At 42.3% G+C, this 19,998-nt stretch overlaps 1 protein-coding gene across 1 annotated transcript; it reads left to right on the forward strand.

Annotated features, from left to right (window-relative positions):
• Window positions 1–6,367: 6,367 nt before the first annotated feature.
• Window positions 6,368–19,661, forward strand: SLC30A8 (solute carrier family 30 (zinc transporter), member 8; the record flags this gene model as incomplete). The annotated part of the gene is made up of 7 exons (XM_010290033.1): window positions 6,368–6,576; window positions 10,612–10,758; window positions 14,684–14,837; window positions 15,358–15,547; window positions 15,935–16,040; window positions 18,373–18,507; window positions 19,516–19,661. Coding segments are annotated over 7 exons (1,087 nt in total), but the record flags the coding sequence as incomplete, so codon positions are not given.
• Window positions 19,662–19,998: the final 337 nt, after the last annotated feature.

Raw genomic sequence — 19,998 nt, forward strand, 5'->3', positions numbered from 1 at the left:
GCACAGCTTCAGGTGTCTTAAGCCGATCAGCAGCAATAAGCTCATCTTAGCCTTTGGTATAAATTACCACATTTTTCCGTGCCCTGTGCGTAGGCTTAATGAACAGCTCTAACGCTTTCAACAGAATTTATTATGTAGACGGATTGCTTATTTCTTTGCCATCCCCCAGCCTCTTTCTTTTTAATAAATGCCGTTATTACAATACACAGGGAACAAAACTGGTTTAATCTTAACCATGTGAGTAGGAAGTCTGAAAACAGACCCGTTTCCCTGCACACAAGGCTGTGGGGGAGAGCGTTTTGCACGTGCCAGGCCTGCCTGTAGTCACCAGTGGGTTTGGATGCATTGAGGTTTCCCATGCCAAACTTGAAATGCTTACAAGGGGCTGGGCTTTAACTGAGCTCTCTGAAAATCAGGTCAGCTGTAGGCTTGCAGGATAATTCAGGACCTCAGGAGGTCTCTGGTCCAACCTCCTGCTCAAAGTGGGGTCAGCCAAGAGATCAAACACGGTTGCTCAGGGTTTTAGCCGGTCTAGTCTTGAAAAGAATCTCTCAGGATGGAGACTGCACAGCCTCTCTGGGCAATCTGCTCCAATACTGAATTATCCTCAATTTTTCCTTATATTCAGTCTGAACCTCTCTTGTTTCAATTTATGACCATTGTCCTCATCCTTCCTCCATGCACAGTAATAAAGCTCCATCTTCTCAAATAGCCTCCTCAAAAATACTGTCAGGTTGCAACTAGGTGCTCATGAACCCACCTTTTCTCTAGGCTGGACAAGTCCCGTTCCCACGGAAGAGGGGCTCCAGCTCTTAGCCATCCTGGTTGCCCTCTCCTGAATCTGTGTCATTTTATTGATCTTTCCTGTATTGGGGACTCCAAAACCAGACACAAGATTCTAGATGTGGTCTCAGAAGTCTGTCCCAGGTGCAGGACTTTGCATTTGTCCTTGTTGAATTTCAGAAGGCTCTTGCTGACCCCTTCCTCCAGCCTGCTTGTGGCAGCCTTGCCCTCCAGTGTACCAGCTGCACCCCTGAGTTGGCATCATCTGCTGACTTGATCAGGGTGCACTACACCTCCTCCTCCAGGTAACAGACAAAAAATATTACACAGGACTGGTCCCAGGATAGGACACCACTTCTCACCAGGCACCAGGAAGGACATGAACTGTAACGGTAACAGGGTCTGAAGCCGAGCACTCAGAACCTCCTGCTTTATGCAAAAAGTGTTGTCTGTAAGTCATATCAAGACAGATTCTTATCATCTCTCTTTAAAGGTCTGAATTAGGTGTCTAAGATAGCTTTCTATGGTCTTTTTACAGTCAGTGGTGGTGGGAGAGGACAAATTCATCACTTGTTATGTTATTTTTTGTATGTTATCACTTATCTAGTGGTCTAGATAATCACCTATCAAAGTCTAGGGAATGTCTTGACCAAATTCCTGAAGTTTCCATGAATGAAGAGAGACCAGATGGCTTTATTTCTTGCTGACAATAGTTCAGGGAAATATCCAATATCCCACTTCATAAATCAGTGGATTTGCATCAGATTGTACCAACTACACGGTGAACTAGATTTTGGATTGACCAAGCATGGATTTCTGATTATGTTCCTTATATGTCATTATAGTGGAATTTTGAATACCATCACACAAGTGAAACTCAAGGCTCCTAGTCTCAAGGTTTTTGTTCTTATTTTGTCTCTGAGACAGCAGACAAGAAAAAAAAAGGAGGGGCAATGCTGAAAGCAGGAAAGATGTGTAAAAACCTTAGGGCTTGTCTTCATTTAAAAGTTTTTAACACAGGGCATTAATGTGACCTGTAGTTATTCCTATTTATCAGTGAAATCTTAGGCTTGTAATTGATTCCTGTCTGCCAGACTCCTACCAGTAGGCAAAAAGTTTGAAGTGAGCCTGGGAGATGGTTTCTTCAGGTGGAGACTGAGTTTCTGTAACAACCACGTAGGGAATATTCTCTTCTTTTTCCACCTTCCTGCAGGCGCTATGAAAACTATTGTGAGATCAAAAAGTCCTCATCAAATAAAGACATTTCCACCACTCCTTGTGCTTTGCAGAAGTCAATGCTCAAGGGCTTTAGCTGTGGGCCCTGTGGTTATGTCTCCTTTGTACTGTCTTGCCAGCTGCTCCCAAGAGCACACAGTATCTTAGGGGACTCAGCAAACCCCATTCCATTGCTTTTGCCCTCACGTTAGGTGACATTAGGGCCCTGTAGAAAGGACTGTGTCTGCCCAGTATTGGCCGTACACTGTCTTCATTATGTCCACTTCACTTATGGCCACTTCACCTCGGAAAGAGAATTAGAACCGAGGTAGTAAGAGGTATGAAACAGAAATTAAATAACTAGGACAACAGCTCAGAACATTGGTGGTTCATGGGTATAACAATGACATAAAATCGTGAATGATGTGATGAAAGTAAACAGGGAATGGTCATTCATTATTTCTAACAGTACAAGAACTAATTAAAATATCAGGCAGACAGCTTAAGAGTAACAAAGGATGCATTATTTTTTACACAAATCATAATTAAACTGTGGAACTCAACACAAGTCAGCCAGCTTTGTGGAATAAAGATCTGTAAAGGGCTACCAGACACAGGATCTGGTTTAGCCACCTCCCAGCCTCCAGATATGTGCAACTGGGGAGAAATACCGCTCTGGACATCTTCCTTTTTCGTACTTTGTCCTTACATATTCCCTCATGCTCATGACAGAGTTTGGATACTTGGCTACCTGCACCTTTGGTCTAACTGCATGCAGCTATTGCTATACTGTTATGCAGAAGGAAATTTATTGACAATACACTGATACATACATAGCCAGGCCCTCAAAATGAGACTAAGTGAAATAACCATATACTAGACATCTAAATGTATGCAAATATACAAATACTTGCCTTTGTGCCCAGAATAAGGAAAAGTAGAATCTGGACAGCCAGGGTGTAAACAGGGTCTTAAAAGACATGTAAATATTCAAGATTGGTACTGCAGTTGAAATCGGAGTGGTGCCAACATAAAGGAGGTGACTATGACTTTGATAGATTTTTCTCTGAAGGCAGTTTCATTTCTCATTTATCCTTTCAGGCACCAAAAAATTACTATTTTCCCTGGTGAAGGACATCGTCTCCTGTGGGAAGTGCAGTGATTCCACATTTTGCTCTTTTGAATGGGGATCTCATAATGGTCTAGGAGGATGGCAATTATTCCCATCAGCCTGCAGATCAAGGCACCCAACAGATGAAGTGAAAACAAACAAAAGGAAGTTGTAATCAAAAGCTCTTGCTAATGATTTGTGTGGAATCTGCAATATGTATTGATATTTGCTACCTCCCCCCTTCCGAGAATGACTCAGTAGGAACCTTTCTGTGACATTCCCCCGACTATCTTTTTTTACAAAGGAAAGAGAATTTGAAATGGAGAAAAGATTATTTTTTAATCTTGGACTCTGCTTGCAGTGTGCTGGTGCAGAGATCTGATGCTCAAAGGCTACATCTTGCTCTAACACACTCAGAAGGGATTTATGGTTTGACAGAGCCGATCTGTGCACCTTAAGCTTTTGATTCACACATTTATAAAACTATCTCTTAGATTCTTTTAATTAGTGGCAGGCTGCTCTTGGAAGAAAAAAATAATGGTTGCTCACAGGAGCTGGCAGGAATCTTCCTAACTCATCGGGCCAGACGCTGCTCTGTGAGTTCAAAGGGAGCAGCGAATGCTCACCGCTTCTGACAAGCAGACCACTTTTATTTAGGTACCCTTTAGACAGAAAAATGTGACATTTGTGGGTTTATGCTGTCTCTGTTTGCTTTTGCATCTGTTCAACAAGATCTGTGGACTTGTGTGCTTTCCTAACCCTCAGTGGTACCCTGAGGTTTTGTTAGCTGATGGAGAGACTTGAAGATTAAAAAAGGGAGGGGGGATCACAAAGCGACCTATTTTGTTAACAGCAAGGGAAGGATTTGGTGGCTCAGAAACCTGCAGGGGTAATTTTGGCATCCCTGCCCTGACAAGCTGTTGAGCTGATCATGACTCATGTCATTAAGATGATTTTAACGTCCGATGCCAGCTGATGAAAATTGAGTTAAAGGGAAATTAATTTTACATGCAAACTATAGAAAAGCCTTGGAAGTTAACTCCAGAGAGGGATCATGAGAAAGAAAAACTTGCCTGCCCTGATCTCCAGGGGACAGCAGGAGAACTACAGTATTTTATTCAGCCATCTGGAAGGAATCAATTTGTGGTACCTTCTGAGTCTAATTCATCAGCAAAATATTGTACATAAGTGACACGGTGCAGATGAGGAGCCTGATGAATGTAAAACTAAAGGACTGGAGAAGGACTGGCTAGCGGGGACCCCGGCTGCCAGATGGGTAGCCCATTCCCCAGACGGCCCAGCTCCCATTTATTTGTTGTTGTGGGGAAAATAAAGGAAAAACTGACAAAAGGACTAAGAAAACTCACTGTCTCCAGTCATCAGGCATTAACTCTGACCAGTTGCTCTTTCATGCAAGCTCCTCACGTACGGGGGGACCGGTCGCCTCCGCTGAGCAAACAGAGACCACATGCTAACCTGGCTGGGAAACAGGCTGACTCAGGGGAACATGTTGCATCCTTGGAACATCTCAATAATATTTACAAAACCAGATCCATGCTTATTATCTACAGTTGCAAGGCTTGGTTGCCAAGGTGTGTCAGCTCTTCTCCTTTCGCCAGTACCTCCGCAGTGCGGATGAACACGAGGGGCCAAGGCATCTGCAGCTCTGTGGCTGCCTTTGCCTCCACCCGTTGGTGGGTTGTGGGCTGTGGGGCAGCTGGCAGGACCCACTGAGCAGCTGCAGCCCCCCTCAGGCTGCCCAAAAAGGCGGCTGGAAAAAGCTTGTTACTTCAGTGAAATTTTTTTCTTGATACCAACTGCTGCACATTGGCAGCCACCAGCATGATTTCTTTCCAGTGAGATTTTAGGCACCTTGAGCTTTCCATCAACGCTGCAGAAATGCTACAGAAAGTCACCAGGATTCATGTACCTGCCGTAGCACAGGTCTCCTTCACACAACTGAAGGAACAACTCTTTCTGGTACCAAAGGAACGTCCTTAGTCCAAATGAGGAAAAGAAGAACCTGTTGTTGCTGGGGGCAGCTCACCCCGTATCATGCCCCCAACAGTGGAACTTGGAAACAGCAGTGGAGTTTGCTGCATTCCTAGACAGGCTTGCGGACTATGGCCCTGCACATACAGACCTCACATAGCTGTAACACGTGGTGATATGGATGTTACATACGTGCAGCAGGGCAGAATTCACTTTTTGATTCCACAGTGTGCTCCCACAAGTCTCAGTACGTGGCCACCAGCGAAGAGTTGTGGCAACAAATATTGTATCTGGAGAGACATAATGGTTTTCAGTTGAGCCTCCTGGTACAGAATTTAGTTGGGGTTTTTTTTTTGCCATTTGAGCTCTTCTCAGTTGAGAGATAAGGAGGAGGGAACGTTCTTGCTTACCAAACCCCCTGTGGAGGAGTCTCTGGGCTGCTCTAGTGAAAGCACCGGATGTCATGGTCATCCAGGAGCTCCCGCAGTCGCAATACAACGTGCTCAGCCCCAGACATCTCTACCCCCGTCCCATATTTCCTGTGCAGGAGCCCTGCGAAGGGCAGCGCTGAGGTTTTTTCCAGAGCAGATTTGGCTGGGAAATCACCTTGTGATGGAGCAATGCTCAAAGAGCCACTTCTGCTCAACGTCTTGCCTTTCTATGAAATCAGTGGCACAAAGGAGTCAGCATACTATGGAGAATTGATTTCTTTGATTTGTTAAGTGCCTTTGAAAATTTTGAGCTAATATTCTCTATGCTCAGCCCTGCTGGAAGATTCATAGTTTTTGTTAGGAAATTTGAGAAAAAATAGTTCTGCATGCAAAGAGAGGAGAGGAATATCTTTAGTCAGTTATATTTGAGAAAAAGAAGATTCTTTCAGGGGGAATAAAAACCTGAATTTTTCTGTAGAATTGTTTCCATGCTATGCTGAATTTGGTTGCTATTTGCATGAGGTAGAACTTCTTGAAAATCAGACGATACGTATAAAATAGCCTAAGAAAGTCACCCTGTGCTTCATAAACTGCTAAATGAGGTAGGAGAGCCCACAGAGCTGGAAACACAGCCAGAGCAGTCATTTCACATGCAGCTCCCTCCCGCAGAGCCCTGCTTGTGCGAGCAAGCCTATTCTATGACCTACTCCGCTGTTCCCAGCGCTGCTTTTATCCTTCAAAAGCATTAATTACATAGTTTCTGGGGCTGCAGAGTTAGACGTCCAAACAACCAGGGTTTTTCTTTTTTAACCTTCTGTTTCTTTCAATCCCAAAGAATGAGCCGGCATCAGAAGAATTTACGTGAAGAAAGGCAGCAGCAGGAAGCAGAAGATACTGCAGCTAATCCAGCGTATCACTGTCATGGCTACTCACAGGCCTATGAGAACAGAAAAAGGGAGCAGCATCAAGCCAGGAGGAAGCTCTGTGTAGCATCAGTAATTTGCATCTTCTTCATGATTGCTGAGATTACAGGGGAGTATATTTGCTCAAAGAGAGCTCAGTTTGGTGCCCAGCACAGCCGTATTCTTTCCCTTTTGCACCTACTCTGAGTGCAGCGACCCATGACGCACAGCGGTGAACCCACCTGGGATAAAGTACATCTCACCTCCTTTCTCCCCAGCCTTTAAAAGAATTATGTTTTTTTAAAAAAGTGGAATTATGAAAATATTTTCATATATTCATTTAAGGATTATATCTGGGTAGGAATACAAGGATCAGTTAATGGTCTAAACTGTTCTCCCAGGTCTTTTAGCTCAGCTACAAGTGGCCAGCATGACTTAGCATCCCGTTACAAAAGGTTTCTGATAAATTGCATTACATTTTTTGGAAAAGATTAAAAGATTTTACAGATTTATCCAGAACAATGAGACCTCAGCACTGTTGACAGCTGCAAGCAGCAAGATCTGATATTAAATGCAACAGTCTTTACAAAATCCAGGGAAATCCAGGGCCAAATTCACCATCTGCTTTTCTTCAGTTAAGCCAATGTATTTATACCAGGGCACGTTTATCTTTTAAATTGGCCTGCTGGTGTGTCTCTGGATCAATGGAAGATTATTCCCCTGTCTCATTAGCCTCCACTTCTGGACCCATCCTACAATATCCAATAGAAGTTTTTGGCTTGCTCATAGAGCATTAGCTTTTGTTTTGTACCACCATGTGCTCTCTGCATGGCTTCTGCGATATTTATACGCACCTGATAGTTCCCGGCTCTTTAATTTCCCCTTCTCCGTGGTGAGGTGAGGTAAGGTGAGGCATGAGGAATCCCACAGGCTTTTGCCACATGTGCCCCAGGGGATGTAACAAAAATCAGTCAGGAAGGCCTCTGAAGCCCACATTTTCCCTGCTTCAGCATCTCTGGAGCCCCATGAAAATGAAATAGAAAGGCTTTGTCTTTCCCACAGGTGAGAAGTGGTGGCAATGAAAGAGCCACTGCATTTCTGCCTTTTCCTCTCGCTGCCAAACCCATCAGGGACTTCTCCAACTCTTCTCTCCCACACGCTTCACCTGCGTGAAGCCCCGTTGTGTGTAGGTCACGCGCATTTCCCCATGAAAACCAGTGCATACCACTAACGTCTGTGCAGTAATTTCCAGTGCCAGAAGTAATGCATTATGAACAAAACCATATAATCAGTAGGCTTAAGTCTGGTGAATGCAGCAATGCTAGAGGATAATTGGAAGGACAGATGATATGTTAACTAAATGTTTCATTTTGCTTAATGAATCATACAGCTTTTTTGCAGTGACAGCTTAAGTAACAGGCTTGAAGACCGTTTTGCTTCAGACCATTAAACTTTGACAAACCAGTTATTAACTGCAGTTACAGACAGCAGTCTATGGAGATTTTTGTAATTATGAAGCATACATTTAATTTTTTTAATCATTAGGCTAGACAGCCTGTGTCTGATGATTGACCATCGAGTGACTGACAGTTTCTACTGCTTTGTGGTATACCAAGCTATAAACATCCATTGTGGATAATAGTAAGTCACAAAGGCCACTTGTTGGAGTATTGATACAAAGCAATAAAAGCCTATAACTGTTACACATTTGAAAATAAAGAACATGTTCTCCTTCCTCCTCCTCTTAAGGGCAAACCACTTCTGTGGGCATTATTATGCTGAACAGAAGAAACAAAGCTGCGTCACTCTTTAAGAGGTTGCAAAGTTGTGCTTCTTTGAATCCCTAGATCTTTCCCATGATATTTTTGCTCAAACCATCTGTGCTACCCCTTACTGCTCTCCCAAAAGGGGCACCACTGGCTGAGCCTGATACACCAACTGTCTCCAAAAGACAATTATCTTCTGTTCTTCTAATGCAGATCCATCCAAATCTCCATAGATTTGGAGATATCGGTCAAACCGATGACACCCTATGTGCAGCCCTGTTATAAAAGTGCTTTTGAGGGATTTTTAGTGGCTAAGGACCAAATGTGGATTTCAAAATACTTTATTTCCATTTGGGCACTAGAAAGAGAGACAAACCCAGCATGTGTCATCATGTCAAAAAAGAATACAAAGACTTGACCAGGTTGCTAAGATAAGCAGCCTGAGCTCTCAGAAACTCACCCAAGGCATTAGTTATGCCAGCAATACATGAAATAATAATTTGCCAACATTTTTCAAAGATGGCAGGCTAGAAGCAAGCTCTTGTAATGCTGTCCCACAAAACATGGAAATACAGTGTCTAAAATGCAATAGGGTTTTCCAGGCAGCTTGTACTCTACATATTTGTTTGCTGAAAGATCGCCGATGCCTTGGTTGTTAACATCTGTGCACTGCCAGACAAGCCTGCTCCCCTCTGCTATGCAAAAGTACTTCCCACTCGGGAAGCAGCTACCCTGCAGACAGTGAACGTCTAGGAGCTGTGTCATGACCAAAAAGTGTATGTGCATTTACACCTGCTCATGTTCTCAGAAATCCCCATTCTGTTGAATTTTTCATTTTACTGCAAGGAATGAGATGCCCCCGAATTCTGTAATCATGCCTGCTGCCTCTCTGGGAAGTAACTTTCAGGCAGCTGTAAATGGGATATATAGGGAGGCAACAAAAAAATGTAATATATGCCCTATATGTGCAATATGCATTCTCTTGCACTGACAAACCATACAGTATTAGGTATTCTAATCTAAAATCTGCATATAGAAGGAAATTAAACAGACAGTCCGTCCTGCTACCATGAAGACTTTCCACCTAAACGGAAATAAAAGATGTGTCCACAGGTTGGACGGGGCTCTGAACAACCTGATCTAGTTGAAGATGTCCCTGCTCACTGCGGGGCGGTTGGACTAGATGACCTTTAATGGTCCCTTCCAACCCAACTATTCTGTGATTCTAGAATTCTATGTCCCTTCAGCAGTGGTATCTTGCCAAAGGTTTGAATGAGGCATTTTACGATGTTTCTCAGGATTCATTGAGTCTCATACGAGTTGTAGTCAGGAGAAACAAGTGAGCTGAAATTAATTAAATGACTGAAGAAGGATGGAAATATATTGCTGAATGCAGAAACTACATGTTTTGGCTCTATTATTTCACATTTCCATTTTTCTACATTTCCACTCCGATGAAAAGAATCCCCTGCTATAACAAGTTGGCAGGACAGCTTCCTGCCTGTGATCCTTGTCTTCTGCAGCCACTGGCAACTGGGGTAGTTTAGAGCAATCTTCTAGTTTCTTTGGATTTGCCTTTAGCCCTGAGATATGGTTAGAAAAAAATGGCAAAATAATTATATTTGGCTCACTGGGTAAAAGAAATGTGGTTTCAGATAGCCTAAAATGGCTTGGGTTTTGTTTTTGTTTTTTTTTCAGAATTCACATGAAACCAAAACCCCCCAAAGTAAAATGACACCCAGCCACATTTTTCCGGCTCTAGCAGCAAAGTTAAATCATGCGTTACAGATGCAAAATGATAGATTAGTCCTGCAAACAGAACATTTTTCTCTATGCCCTCACCAAAATGGCTGGTTGTTTATCACAGCTCTTCTGCTGGGACCTTTCCTTTTACTCCTGTGTAAGTGTTGCCTGTGACAAAAAGTTGGGCATCCAGCCATCCAAAACTCAGGAAGAACATGCGTATTTTCCTATAACAAATAGGAAATTAATTGCATGAGCTAAGAGTCTGAGTATTTGTACATATACGAAAATATTAGCAATCTGTTAAGAGATAATTGGAGGATGCTGGAAATGTCATCCCTAATACTGCTTTTCACCAAGAAATCTGATATTAAAATAGTTACAGTAAAACAGTCCAACTGTAGTATAACCACAGTGCTAATATATCACAACCCTTACTGTCCTTATGACTCTCCCTCTGACAAAGAAATTTTATTTATTTCTATTAATTCATACCTTTCACTGCATGAATGAGCTACAAATGAAACTAACTTTGAAGAGTCTTGTGTTGCATGTATGATTACTGAAAATTGAATGCTCCCTTTGATTCACAGCAAAGCAAGTCTCAAGTTTGATCTGGTCCACTCAAACTTCTGACCAGACCCATGATATGGACATGTTTCACACAGGTGGGCAGATCGCTGGGAGCCTGGCGGTGATCACCGATGCAGCACACATCCTGGTGGATCTGACAAGCTTCCTGATCAGCCTCTTCTCACTGTGGCTTGCCTCTAAACGTCCCACCAAGCAGCTAACTTTTGGGTGGCACCGAGCAGGTAGCAAACATGTCACAGTATGAACGTGTGGAATGGGAAGGGGAAGTCATCATAGCCAGGGACTGGAAAACTTGCTGATGTCCAACATCGGTCTGCAGAGGTTTAGAAATAGTGCACTAATGCTCTCAAAGCCCCCCAGGACTGCTCTCAGAGCCCTACATGACAAACAGAGCAAGCCAGTGAGCTTCAAAGAAGTAAAAGGCACATTCGTCTTTTATCTACAAATGTGTCTTTCAGTTCAATATTGAATATAGTTTTGGGCTGGTGCTAGCTTTGGCTGAGAAAACAGCAACTTCCCTTGGTGACTTGAGTGTGAGGAAGACCAAGTCCTCAATCTACTATGAAATACAAGTTTCTATAAAAGCAGCAATACTCATAAAAATAAAGGTCTACTCCATTTATGGAATTACAGAATTATATAGCATGATAACACAAATAATTTAATTATTTAAAAAAGACAACAATATTATATTTGTAGAAAAGTGATAACATTTTAACATTTGCCTTTAACAATTGCCTTTAACATTTGCCATGTTCTAAATCCTCTCCCTGCATATCTCTTTACCACTGCTGGTTTTTATCAGATGGAAGCACTGGTAGGTTTTCAAAGTTTTCTGTCCTCAATAGAAATCAATGTATTTACAAATGACACCTAATATCAAAAAGCCTCACAATCAAACACAAGTGCTTTTACAAAAGGCAAGGCATCAGCAAAATATTAACTGTGAGAAAATTTTTCTGGGGGTGTGATTCTGTTCAAGATTTAGACACCCAAATATCAATGTCTACATGTTAGTGAGCACATATAAGCACAGGGTCCAAGTTTCTGATAGATTCAACAGCAATCTAGGCTCTGTTCACCTGTCTAAACATAGAGGTCTAGTGCTACATCCCTAGGGTGTCTGAAACTTATGCACGGGAATGGCAGCTGTGGCACAAGACCCACAGGAGACTGCACAGGATGCCAAGCACAATACCAGGGAATCTCAAATGCCACCAGAAACTCATAGTTAAGAAACTAGGATGTGTTCCCAGTCAGTCAGTGGAGCAGGGAACTGAGTGAACCACCATTAATTTGATGTTCATTGTCCACAATGGGAGCTTAGACACCTAGCTCACACCTACATGTAGACATTTTAGTTCCGTTTCTTCAAGTCTGGAAATTAATCTCATGCTGGGTGTCTTAGGGCTCCATTTCTTTGCTCATATGTAAGGGATTGGTGCTATTTGAAATGTCCTAATGTGTTCCACAAAGTCTCCAGCTGCCACTCTAGAAGGCTATGGGTCATTTATACATCTTGTGTCAAGTCATACATGGAGGTGTCAGTGTATCTCAAATGGCTCTAGACACCAATGCACCCGAACTGAAGACTCAGATGATAAATGCTTCAAGGATGTCCAATATGAAGGTCCAGAAAGCCCCCTCTGGACCTTCTGACTCAGAATGTCTGCAGGTCAAGGTTGCCTGTAAGTGCAGAATGTACCAGAGAAGACCATATGCTATACTCAACCTGTCTTTACATTGTTCACTGAGTATATTCTACCAACGCTGCTGGAAACAGGCTGCTGGATGAGGGGGAGGTTTAGGATGACTGAAACATGGCTGGCATTATGTTGCCAACACACGGCTGAATTTTGCAGCCTTAGAAAACTATGACTTACCATCAGTTGATCCATAAAGTCTTTTTGTGTTTATGCTCTCTTAGCCTGTGAATAAAGTGAGAGACCTCTCTTTCTGACAAGATGGTAGGCAGGTGTCCTGGTTTCTCCACCTCATGTAACTTTGCCCTCAGTCTGCGTTATCGTCTTTAGTTTTTTGTCATTGCAATGCAGAACTTCAATCTTTTATTGCCTTTTTATCCTGGTAGCAAAGACATCCCTGCATCAGTGTGTCAGTGGCTATTTAATTGCATTCCGTGATCGTTATCCTGTTTCTTGCTTATTTTCCCAGCTGTATTTCCAGTTTAATATGCAGGTGGGTGCCTTAATAGAGTCGTTGAGGGCAGTCAGGTGAGTGGCAGAGTCATTGTGTGCTGACTACCAAAGTCTTGCAGCTGCAGCCCTCCATGACACTGGAACCTGTTTTTTTCATGGCTTTTCTCAGATTGACAGACAGGGTGTACGACAGGGTTTAGCAGGAGCCGTCTGAATGCCTCCTGTCTTCTAAGCCAGCACCAGGCAGCAGACTCAGTCAAGACAGCAGTGCAACACAATCCTTTGGGTGTGCAGCTACTTTCAGCAACATGGCTAGAAGCATAATATTGGAGACTGATAGTATGAGCCAGACCTGCTTCCAGCTAGGAGAGCTCTCTTCAACCTCAATTTCTTTATCTCTGGTATGATTCAGAGTTTCCCAAACATTCCTACACTATTGTCTGCTGTGCTCTGTTAGTGCTAGTACTTCTGAAGAAATGTAACTGAGAACATCTTGAGTAAAATATTTAGTACTACTGAACTGGTCCGTAAGCTTAGCTAAACTTTTGCTAAGATACTACATGGAAAAGTAAAGATGACCTCCAACATTTTCAGCTGTGGAATATACGCACAGACGCACAGAGATATTCATGCAGGTGTTTGCAAAAGCTGTTGGCTCCGTTCATGCCAATGATAGCAGAGCCATCAACACCTTCAGCTGGGCCTGGCTTGCAGGGTTTCAGCCTGCAACTTGCAGAAAATATAAACACAGGGTTTATCAGAAAATTAAACACCATGCTTTATGTTAGTTTCTCTCTATCTATCTAATTTTAAGCAAAACTAGATTTCCCTGTCAGTGCACTTTCGTATATTATTTGTCAGTTTTAGACAAAATGGTTAGTTTGATAAGCATCTGGAGCCTGGATTGCTGCAAAATGTGTGACCCTCATAAAAATATATTCAAAAGCATAAGGTGAGTTTCAGCTGCTTTCATGAACTAACAGTGGAGGTTATGCAAGTGCTTTGCTCTTTCTGGCTATCTACTGCCTTTCACTTCACTGTGAACTTTCATTTTCCTTGGTATTTTCTCAGTTGCACTCATAAAGTGCCACATTTGCCCATTCAAGTCACATGGCAATTACTAGTCCCACATCCCATTAAAAACACGCTGCACGTTCATACGAACGTCCCTGGACCTTGCCTCTGGCAATGCAATAAAAGGTGGGCTTGGGGACTGGATTTATTTGAGCCCAACTCAGAGCCAATAGAGACAATATTAAATTTTGCTGCCCCAGGGAAAAAATAACTTTTTTTATCCTCATCACTGCTGGTGGCACAAAAATAATTTTGTGGCATTGGCAAGATGAGTCCCAGGAGAGAAGAAGGAAAGGTTTTGCTGGCAGGACCTCATCGGGGGGCTGTCACTGCCTTTCCGAAGGGTGAAGTGAGGAGAAGTGTGCAGAAACAAGGGAGGCTATTGGAGGGGGATTATGTCTTCCAGTGGGCTTGGGTGAGCTGTACCTCTCTCCTTCCCTCCGACCTTTGCTCCCGTGACCAAGATGATCTTGTTGCGGGAGGAGGGCTGGTTCATGGGGACTTCAAACCATACTGGCAGGGCCAAGCAATTATGTAAGGTGAAAAAGAATTGCTCTGTTATCCTTCCTTACCTTTACAACTCTTTTTGCTCCTCCCAAAACTCCCCAAACAGTCTTTTTCATCTCTCCAATTTTGCCAAATGACGCATGAACTCAACACTGGGATGGGCACAAAAGTAGGAGGAGGTAGAACAGTGTTAGGCCACCACATGCATAGGACTGCCCTGGGCAGCCACTGGATTTGCTGTGACCAGAAAGAGTTTCGGTCCATGCTTTGTGAGCATCAAGGCTGCAAATACACGAGAAATAACTGCTGACTACAAAGCTCACACCCTGGAACCATTACCATCAGTCCATTAAAATTTTTTGCGTTTCTGTTATGACTCCTGTTAAAATCAGAATTTTTTAACTCCTAGAAATTCTGGGAGCTTTGACATCTATGATAATCATCTGGATGGTGACTGGTGTGTTGACATATTTGGCTAGCATGAGGCTGCTACGCCCTGGTTACGATATTGATGCTACGGTGATGCTCATTACCTCTGCTTGTGCTGTGCTCGCCAACATCCTGTAAGTTACTTTGTTTTCCTCTCCATATAAATTTGGAACCTTGAACTTGCTGCTGTATTTCCATAAAAAAGGATAGAGAGATATTGGCCTCAAAAATATTAAGTGTTTATGAGTTTCATGAGAATATGGAAAGGGGTAGAGAAGAGAGATCCTGCTTCTCGTTGAAGGTTGCGGTTACTCTCCTCTTTTCCATTAGCTGCCACACTGGGAAGGGAAATTATAAATGTACAAGCTCCAGGGAAAGATTAATCTCCACCTCACTTTTTATTAGATGTCAGAACATTCCAGAACTCTATAGAAAATGAGGCCTCATTAATTCCCGAGTTCACAGACTTTCTTGTTTGTATAAAAAACTCTGAATCACCTAGGAATTATCTGCTTAGCCACTCTGTATTTTTACCTAATGTGTCTGATTTTGCTGTTCAGCATTCAGGAGGGAGAGGACTGATGACGTGTGCGACATCACTGCTTTAGAGATGTGATAACCCCACTGATATTTGCAGCTTTACGTCTGTTGCAGGCTAAGCCTGATTCTGCACCAGACCGGCCACGGGCACAGCCATGGGGCACCAGCCAGGGAACACAGGTCGGCCCCTCCGGAAAAGGCAGCTCTGAGCAACGCCAGCCTGCGGGCAGCCTTTGTGCACGCCGTCGGGGATCTGTTCCAGAGTATTAGTGTGCTAATTAGTGCGCTTATCATCTTCTTTAAGGTTGGTTTTATTAGTTCACTTGCCTTCCTTGCAATCAAGGGTAACAGTTGTTTTCATAGCATTCTGTGTAAATATTTTCTTCGTCTTAATGACATACATTGTAATTTAGTCAAAGGCAATCATACTTATTCTTGGGAACTGAAATGACTGTTGAGAGTGTAACACTTGCTTCTTGGTGTTTCAACTGCGAGGAAGATACTTCCACGTCTCTCCCTTTCTTTGTAGTACCTTCATTCCCTATGCTGAGGTTCCCTAACTGGCAAAGGAGGTCAGCACTCATTCTGTACTAGACAGATGGAATATATTATTCTTTGAGATTAACTAATTAAAAATGGCAATAACCAACAATAATGAAATTAATAAAGTGATGTGTTCATATTTTTCTAGCCAGAATACAAAATAGCTGACCCAATCTGCACATTCGTGTTTTCCATCTTTGTGTTGGCAACCACCATCACCATTTTAAGGGATATTTTGATTGTGTTAATGGAAGGTAGGACCTGATTCCAGAATCAATACAGTTATATTTCGGGTTTTTTTCTCCCTCTTTCTCCATAACACTTGTACTTGCTGACAAAAGAATAATAGCACACTTCTGTATCTGTTTCCAATACTCTCATAATTCTGATCATACTTTAAACCTGACTACAATTTTAATCAAAACTGTTTTCTACCATCGCACTAGAAGAATTATACATATGCCAGTTTTCGTAAAAATCTGTGTACTGGTGTTTTGCTAATGAACTCCCAACGTGTTCCTAAAACTGAGTTGCTTTTGTCTGTCGTATGTATAACATTGCTTTTTATCACCCCTATGGCATGAGAGATGTCTACTCACTTTGTTCATTGTGTAATTCCTTTACCCATGTGCAATACACGTCTTTTTGCCAAAAAAGAACCAAAGAAAAAGACTGTGCTTGAACTGTGAAATGGGCTGAGTGCAAGAGGCAGAAGTTACATTGAAGTTACTAAAGAAGAAGTTGCTAAAAGAAGTTACTAAAAACATTTTTAGCTACGCCAGTCCAGAAAAGCAAGCCAACGGAGCTTGCCGGTCGCGTTCAGGTGTGAGGGAATAGACAATTCTCAGCACATCAGCAGCAGGAAGAACTCGGCTTCGCAGCTATGGGCCTGAACATTTGATTTGCAAGGCCAAATGACTTGAGCAGTCATAGATGCATGTTTTTGCTTTCCTTACACTGAATGACACAATGCAACCTCTTTCTCAGCTATTTAGACGTCAGGATTAAAGGGAAAAGTAGCACTAACAGCGTAGGTTTTGAACGCATATGAGTTACTCAATGTGCCTGTCTGCATGGCTATTTACTTCTCTCTTTCACTTTGCACCTATTTCTGTTTCAAGAAAGAAAATTTCCATTATTGTTTTACTGTAAAGCTTCACTCTAGGGTTGGTTTGTTTTCAGTGATTGTGAGATGAAGATACATTTGTGTAGAAGTGTACCTAGACAAAGTGCAGCAACTGCTGCCAAAATCTTGACTGTCAAAAAATCAGAAGATCTCTTGATTACTGAAAAAAAATCAAACTACCAGGAAGGCCTGGTGGCCCCTGACACTCAGGGGTCCCTTTCTCAGAGCAGTGATTCCCAGCTTCCGTGAGCAGCACGGACACGCCAGCATGGGCAACGCTCTGTTCCCTCTGCAGCAAGCCCTTTTACACTGTCCTTCCGGGGAGGTCTCTGAAGCCAGTCTCCTGCCTCCTAAGTAGCATATTCTGCCCAGAATTTTCTGAAGAGAAATTGGGTGTTGGAGCTGGTATTGGAGGTGGCTCTTACCCCAAGACCCCAGCCTGTCCCGGGGTGTCAGCCCCACAGCCCCTGCGACTGACTGTCATGCAGGCACTGACTGTCCATGGTTTCATCTAAGGAGCATGTGAACCTCAGCTTCGTATCCTACTAAGTCAGCACTCCATGTTGCGTATCATTCTTGTAATAAATGGACAGGACAAAGCATACAACACTGAGGTCATTAACAATTACAAATAATGATTGGTTATGGTATGAAAGACAAAATTAACCAATCCTGTGCTTACTATTATTATACTTCAAAACTGGTGGCATTAAAAATATTTCTCAGTTTACTGATCCAAGTGAAGCGGGGTGAGCATAGCTGTTCACGTGGGCACAAAGGTGCATTTCCAAACTCCCAAGTCTCACTCTGGGGAGGATCTGTAGTTAAATTCCTTGGTCAAATTTGGATTTAGATTAAACTCTGAATTTCATGTTGCAACTCACTCTATCACAATTGTCCTCACTCTGAATGAGGGTCATCACCATCATCACCTTTTGTAAGAAGGATCATCTAGGAAAACAATCACTGATCTACTCAATCACTAGACCTGGGATGTAATCTCATCTAATATTTCTGAGTCACATCATTTTAATCCTTATGTTTGTCTTTCCCTCTCTGCTAAACAGATGCTTCTCTATTGTGTAAATATATTGAGGACAGAATCCCTCAGAGGTGCTCAGGTGATGCCATAAAACCTGTACTCACAAAAGATGTTGGTGCAAAACCAGGACATGATCTGGCTAAACAGCTCACTGTTATGTAAACTGGACCCTCAGAGTATCTCCTAAGACATGCATGAGTCTCATTCTTCCCTGGAGAAATATAAAACAAGGGATAGGATTAAATTTCACAGTGAACTCTCAAATAGACAGGCTTTCCAAAGCATTGAATATTTTTATAAAATAAATATCTTTATACAAATTACCCATCTAACTGAATAAACGACGCATTTTCCTTTAATGATCAACATTCTTATCTCTTCAAAATATTTTTTCTCCCCACCAATTTCTCCTTTTAAGGAACATCAAAAGGATTTGCTTATGATGCAGTGAAAGCAAGAATTTTAGCCGTTGAGAAAGTGGAGTCTGTTCACAACCTTCATCTTTGGTCACTGACAATGAATCAAACTATTCTATCTGCTCATGTTGCCACAGGTCAGTAAATTTCTGTAAACAGGGAGTGAGTATTCAGCTGCTGCCTAGTAAAGGTCAGTCTCTCCTGACTGGGATACAACTGACTGTATATCTGTTGCTTGTTAAAACAAATGTCATCATTTTGTTAGAAAAATAACAACAACAACAAAAGCTCTCAAATCCCCCTCCCAGAAATCTTGCCAAAACAACAGGGACCTCTATTTAGCCCCAAACTTGAAAACTGCAGAAGTTGTGGAACAAAAAAGTAAACTAGAAGAGTTTTTAAATAAATTAGAAGAATTAGACACAGGCTGGATTTTTCTCACAATATCAAATAGGTTTTGGAGTGGATTTGTCAAACTTCAGAACTGTTGATCCCTATAAGAAAAATTTACAAGGCAAATCTGCATTCCTGATGCATCTCTAGCTGTAAAAGGAGCTTTAAAACATAGCCTGGAGCGTAGAAGTAACTCCAGGGGAACAATTCATCTTTAAAAATATTTTTTTTAAATGTAGTCCTTATCCTGTTGAAAAATTCTCCACTACTGGGATCAATTTTCTTGTTTATCTGTTTGCTTTAGGTGTGTTAAGGTTTATTTAAGAAAAAAATTCCACCTGTATTTGGCCAAGAACGGGTTCAGAGGCGAAGTCCTCCATGGAGTTCCCACTTCCCAAAAAGAGTGGGCCTGTCAGCCACCGGAATCACTTGGCACTCTTGCTACCCCCTGACTGGATGAGCAAATCTTTATTAAGTATTCCTGCTTTCCTCCAGTCTTCTGCCAAACTGAATTTCTTTGGTGATTACTCTCAGCTCAGCTCTTCCCAAAATCGCCTATTCCGACCACATTTGGATGAACAAACTTTTGCTGACATGCAGGTTCCTGAAAGGAGCATAAAAAGGACAAGACACACTTCTCAAAACAAAGTTCTTGTTAGAAGTTTGCAAATAATTTCTGTGAGTAAACATTTACTCTTCTTTAAAGTACTACATTATATGCACTTTGGTTATTTTCTGCTTGATGTCTACAGCAGACACAGCCGACAGCCAGAAGATTTTGAGAAATATTACTCAAGCCCTGTTTGAGCACTACAGCTTCCACTCCATCACCATTCAGATTGAGTCGGGAGAGGATCAGAAACGAGACTGCGTCTTCTGTCAAGAGCCCAGGGATTAAAGGGAGCAGTATGCTACGCAAAATAACGATCACCCCTCTCACATATGGGGGCTATATGTGCTGGTTGTATGTAATTGGTTAACAACAAATGGCGATTAACTGAACTAAAACACCCTGCCACTGTGAGCAGTGCACGGACCTTTATTTGTTGGTACCATCTACCAGGAAAGAACATGTATTTGGTCCATCCATCAGCCAGATTACCTGTCCGTCGGTGGTTACTTTCAATTACAAGAGAAAATATCTAAATTATTCTTGACTAGAGCAGCAGATTGCCACTAAAGCAACATTTAAGAGTGCCTGTTTGTAATCACAGGTAACAAATAACAAATAAACT

This window comes from Phaethon lepturus, unplaced genomic scaffold (genome assembly GCF_000687285.1).
Source record: "Phaethon lepturus isolate BGI_N335 unplaced genomic scaffold, ASM68728v1 scaffold22436, whole genome shotgun sequence".
NCBI classification, from domain to species: domain Eukaryota; kingdom Metazoa; phylum Chordata; class Aves; order Phaethontiformes; family Phaethontidae; genus Phaethon; species Phaethon lepturus.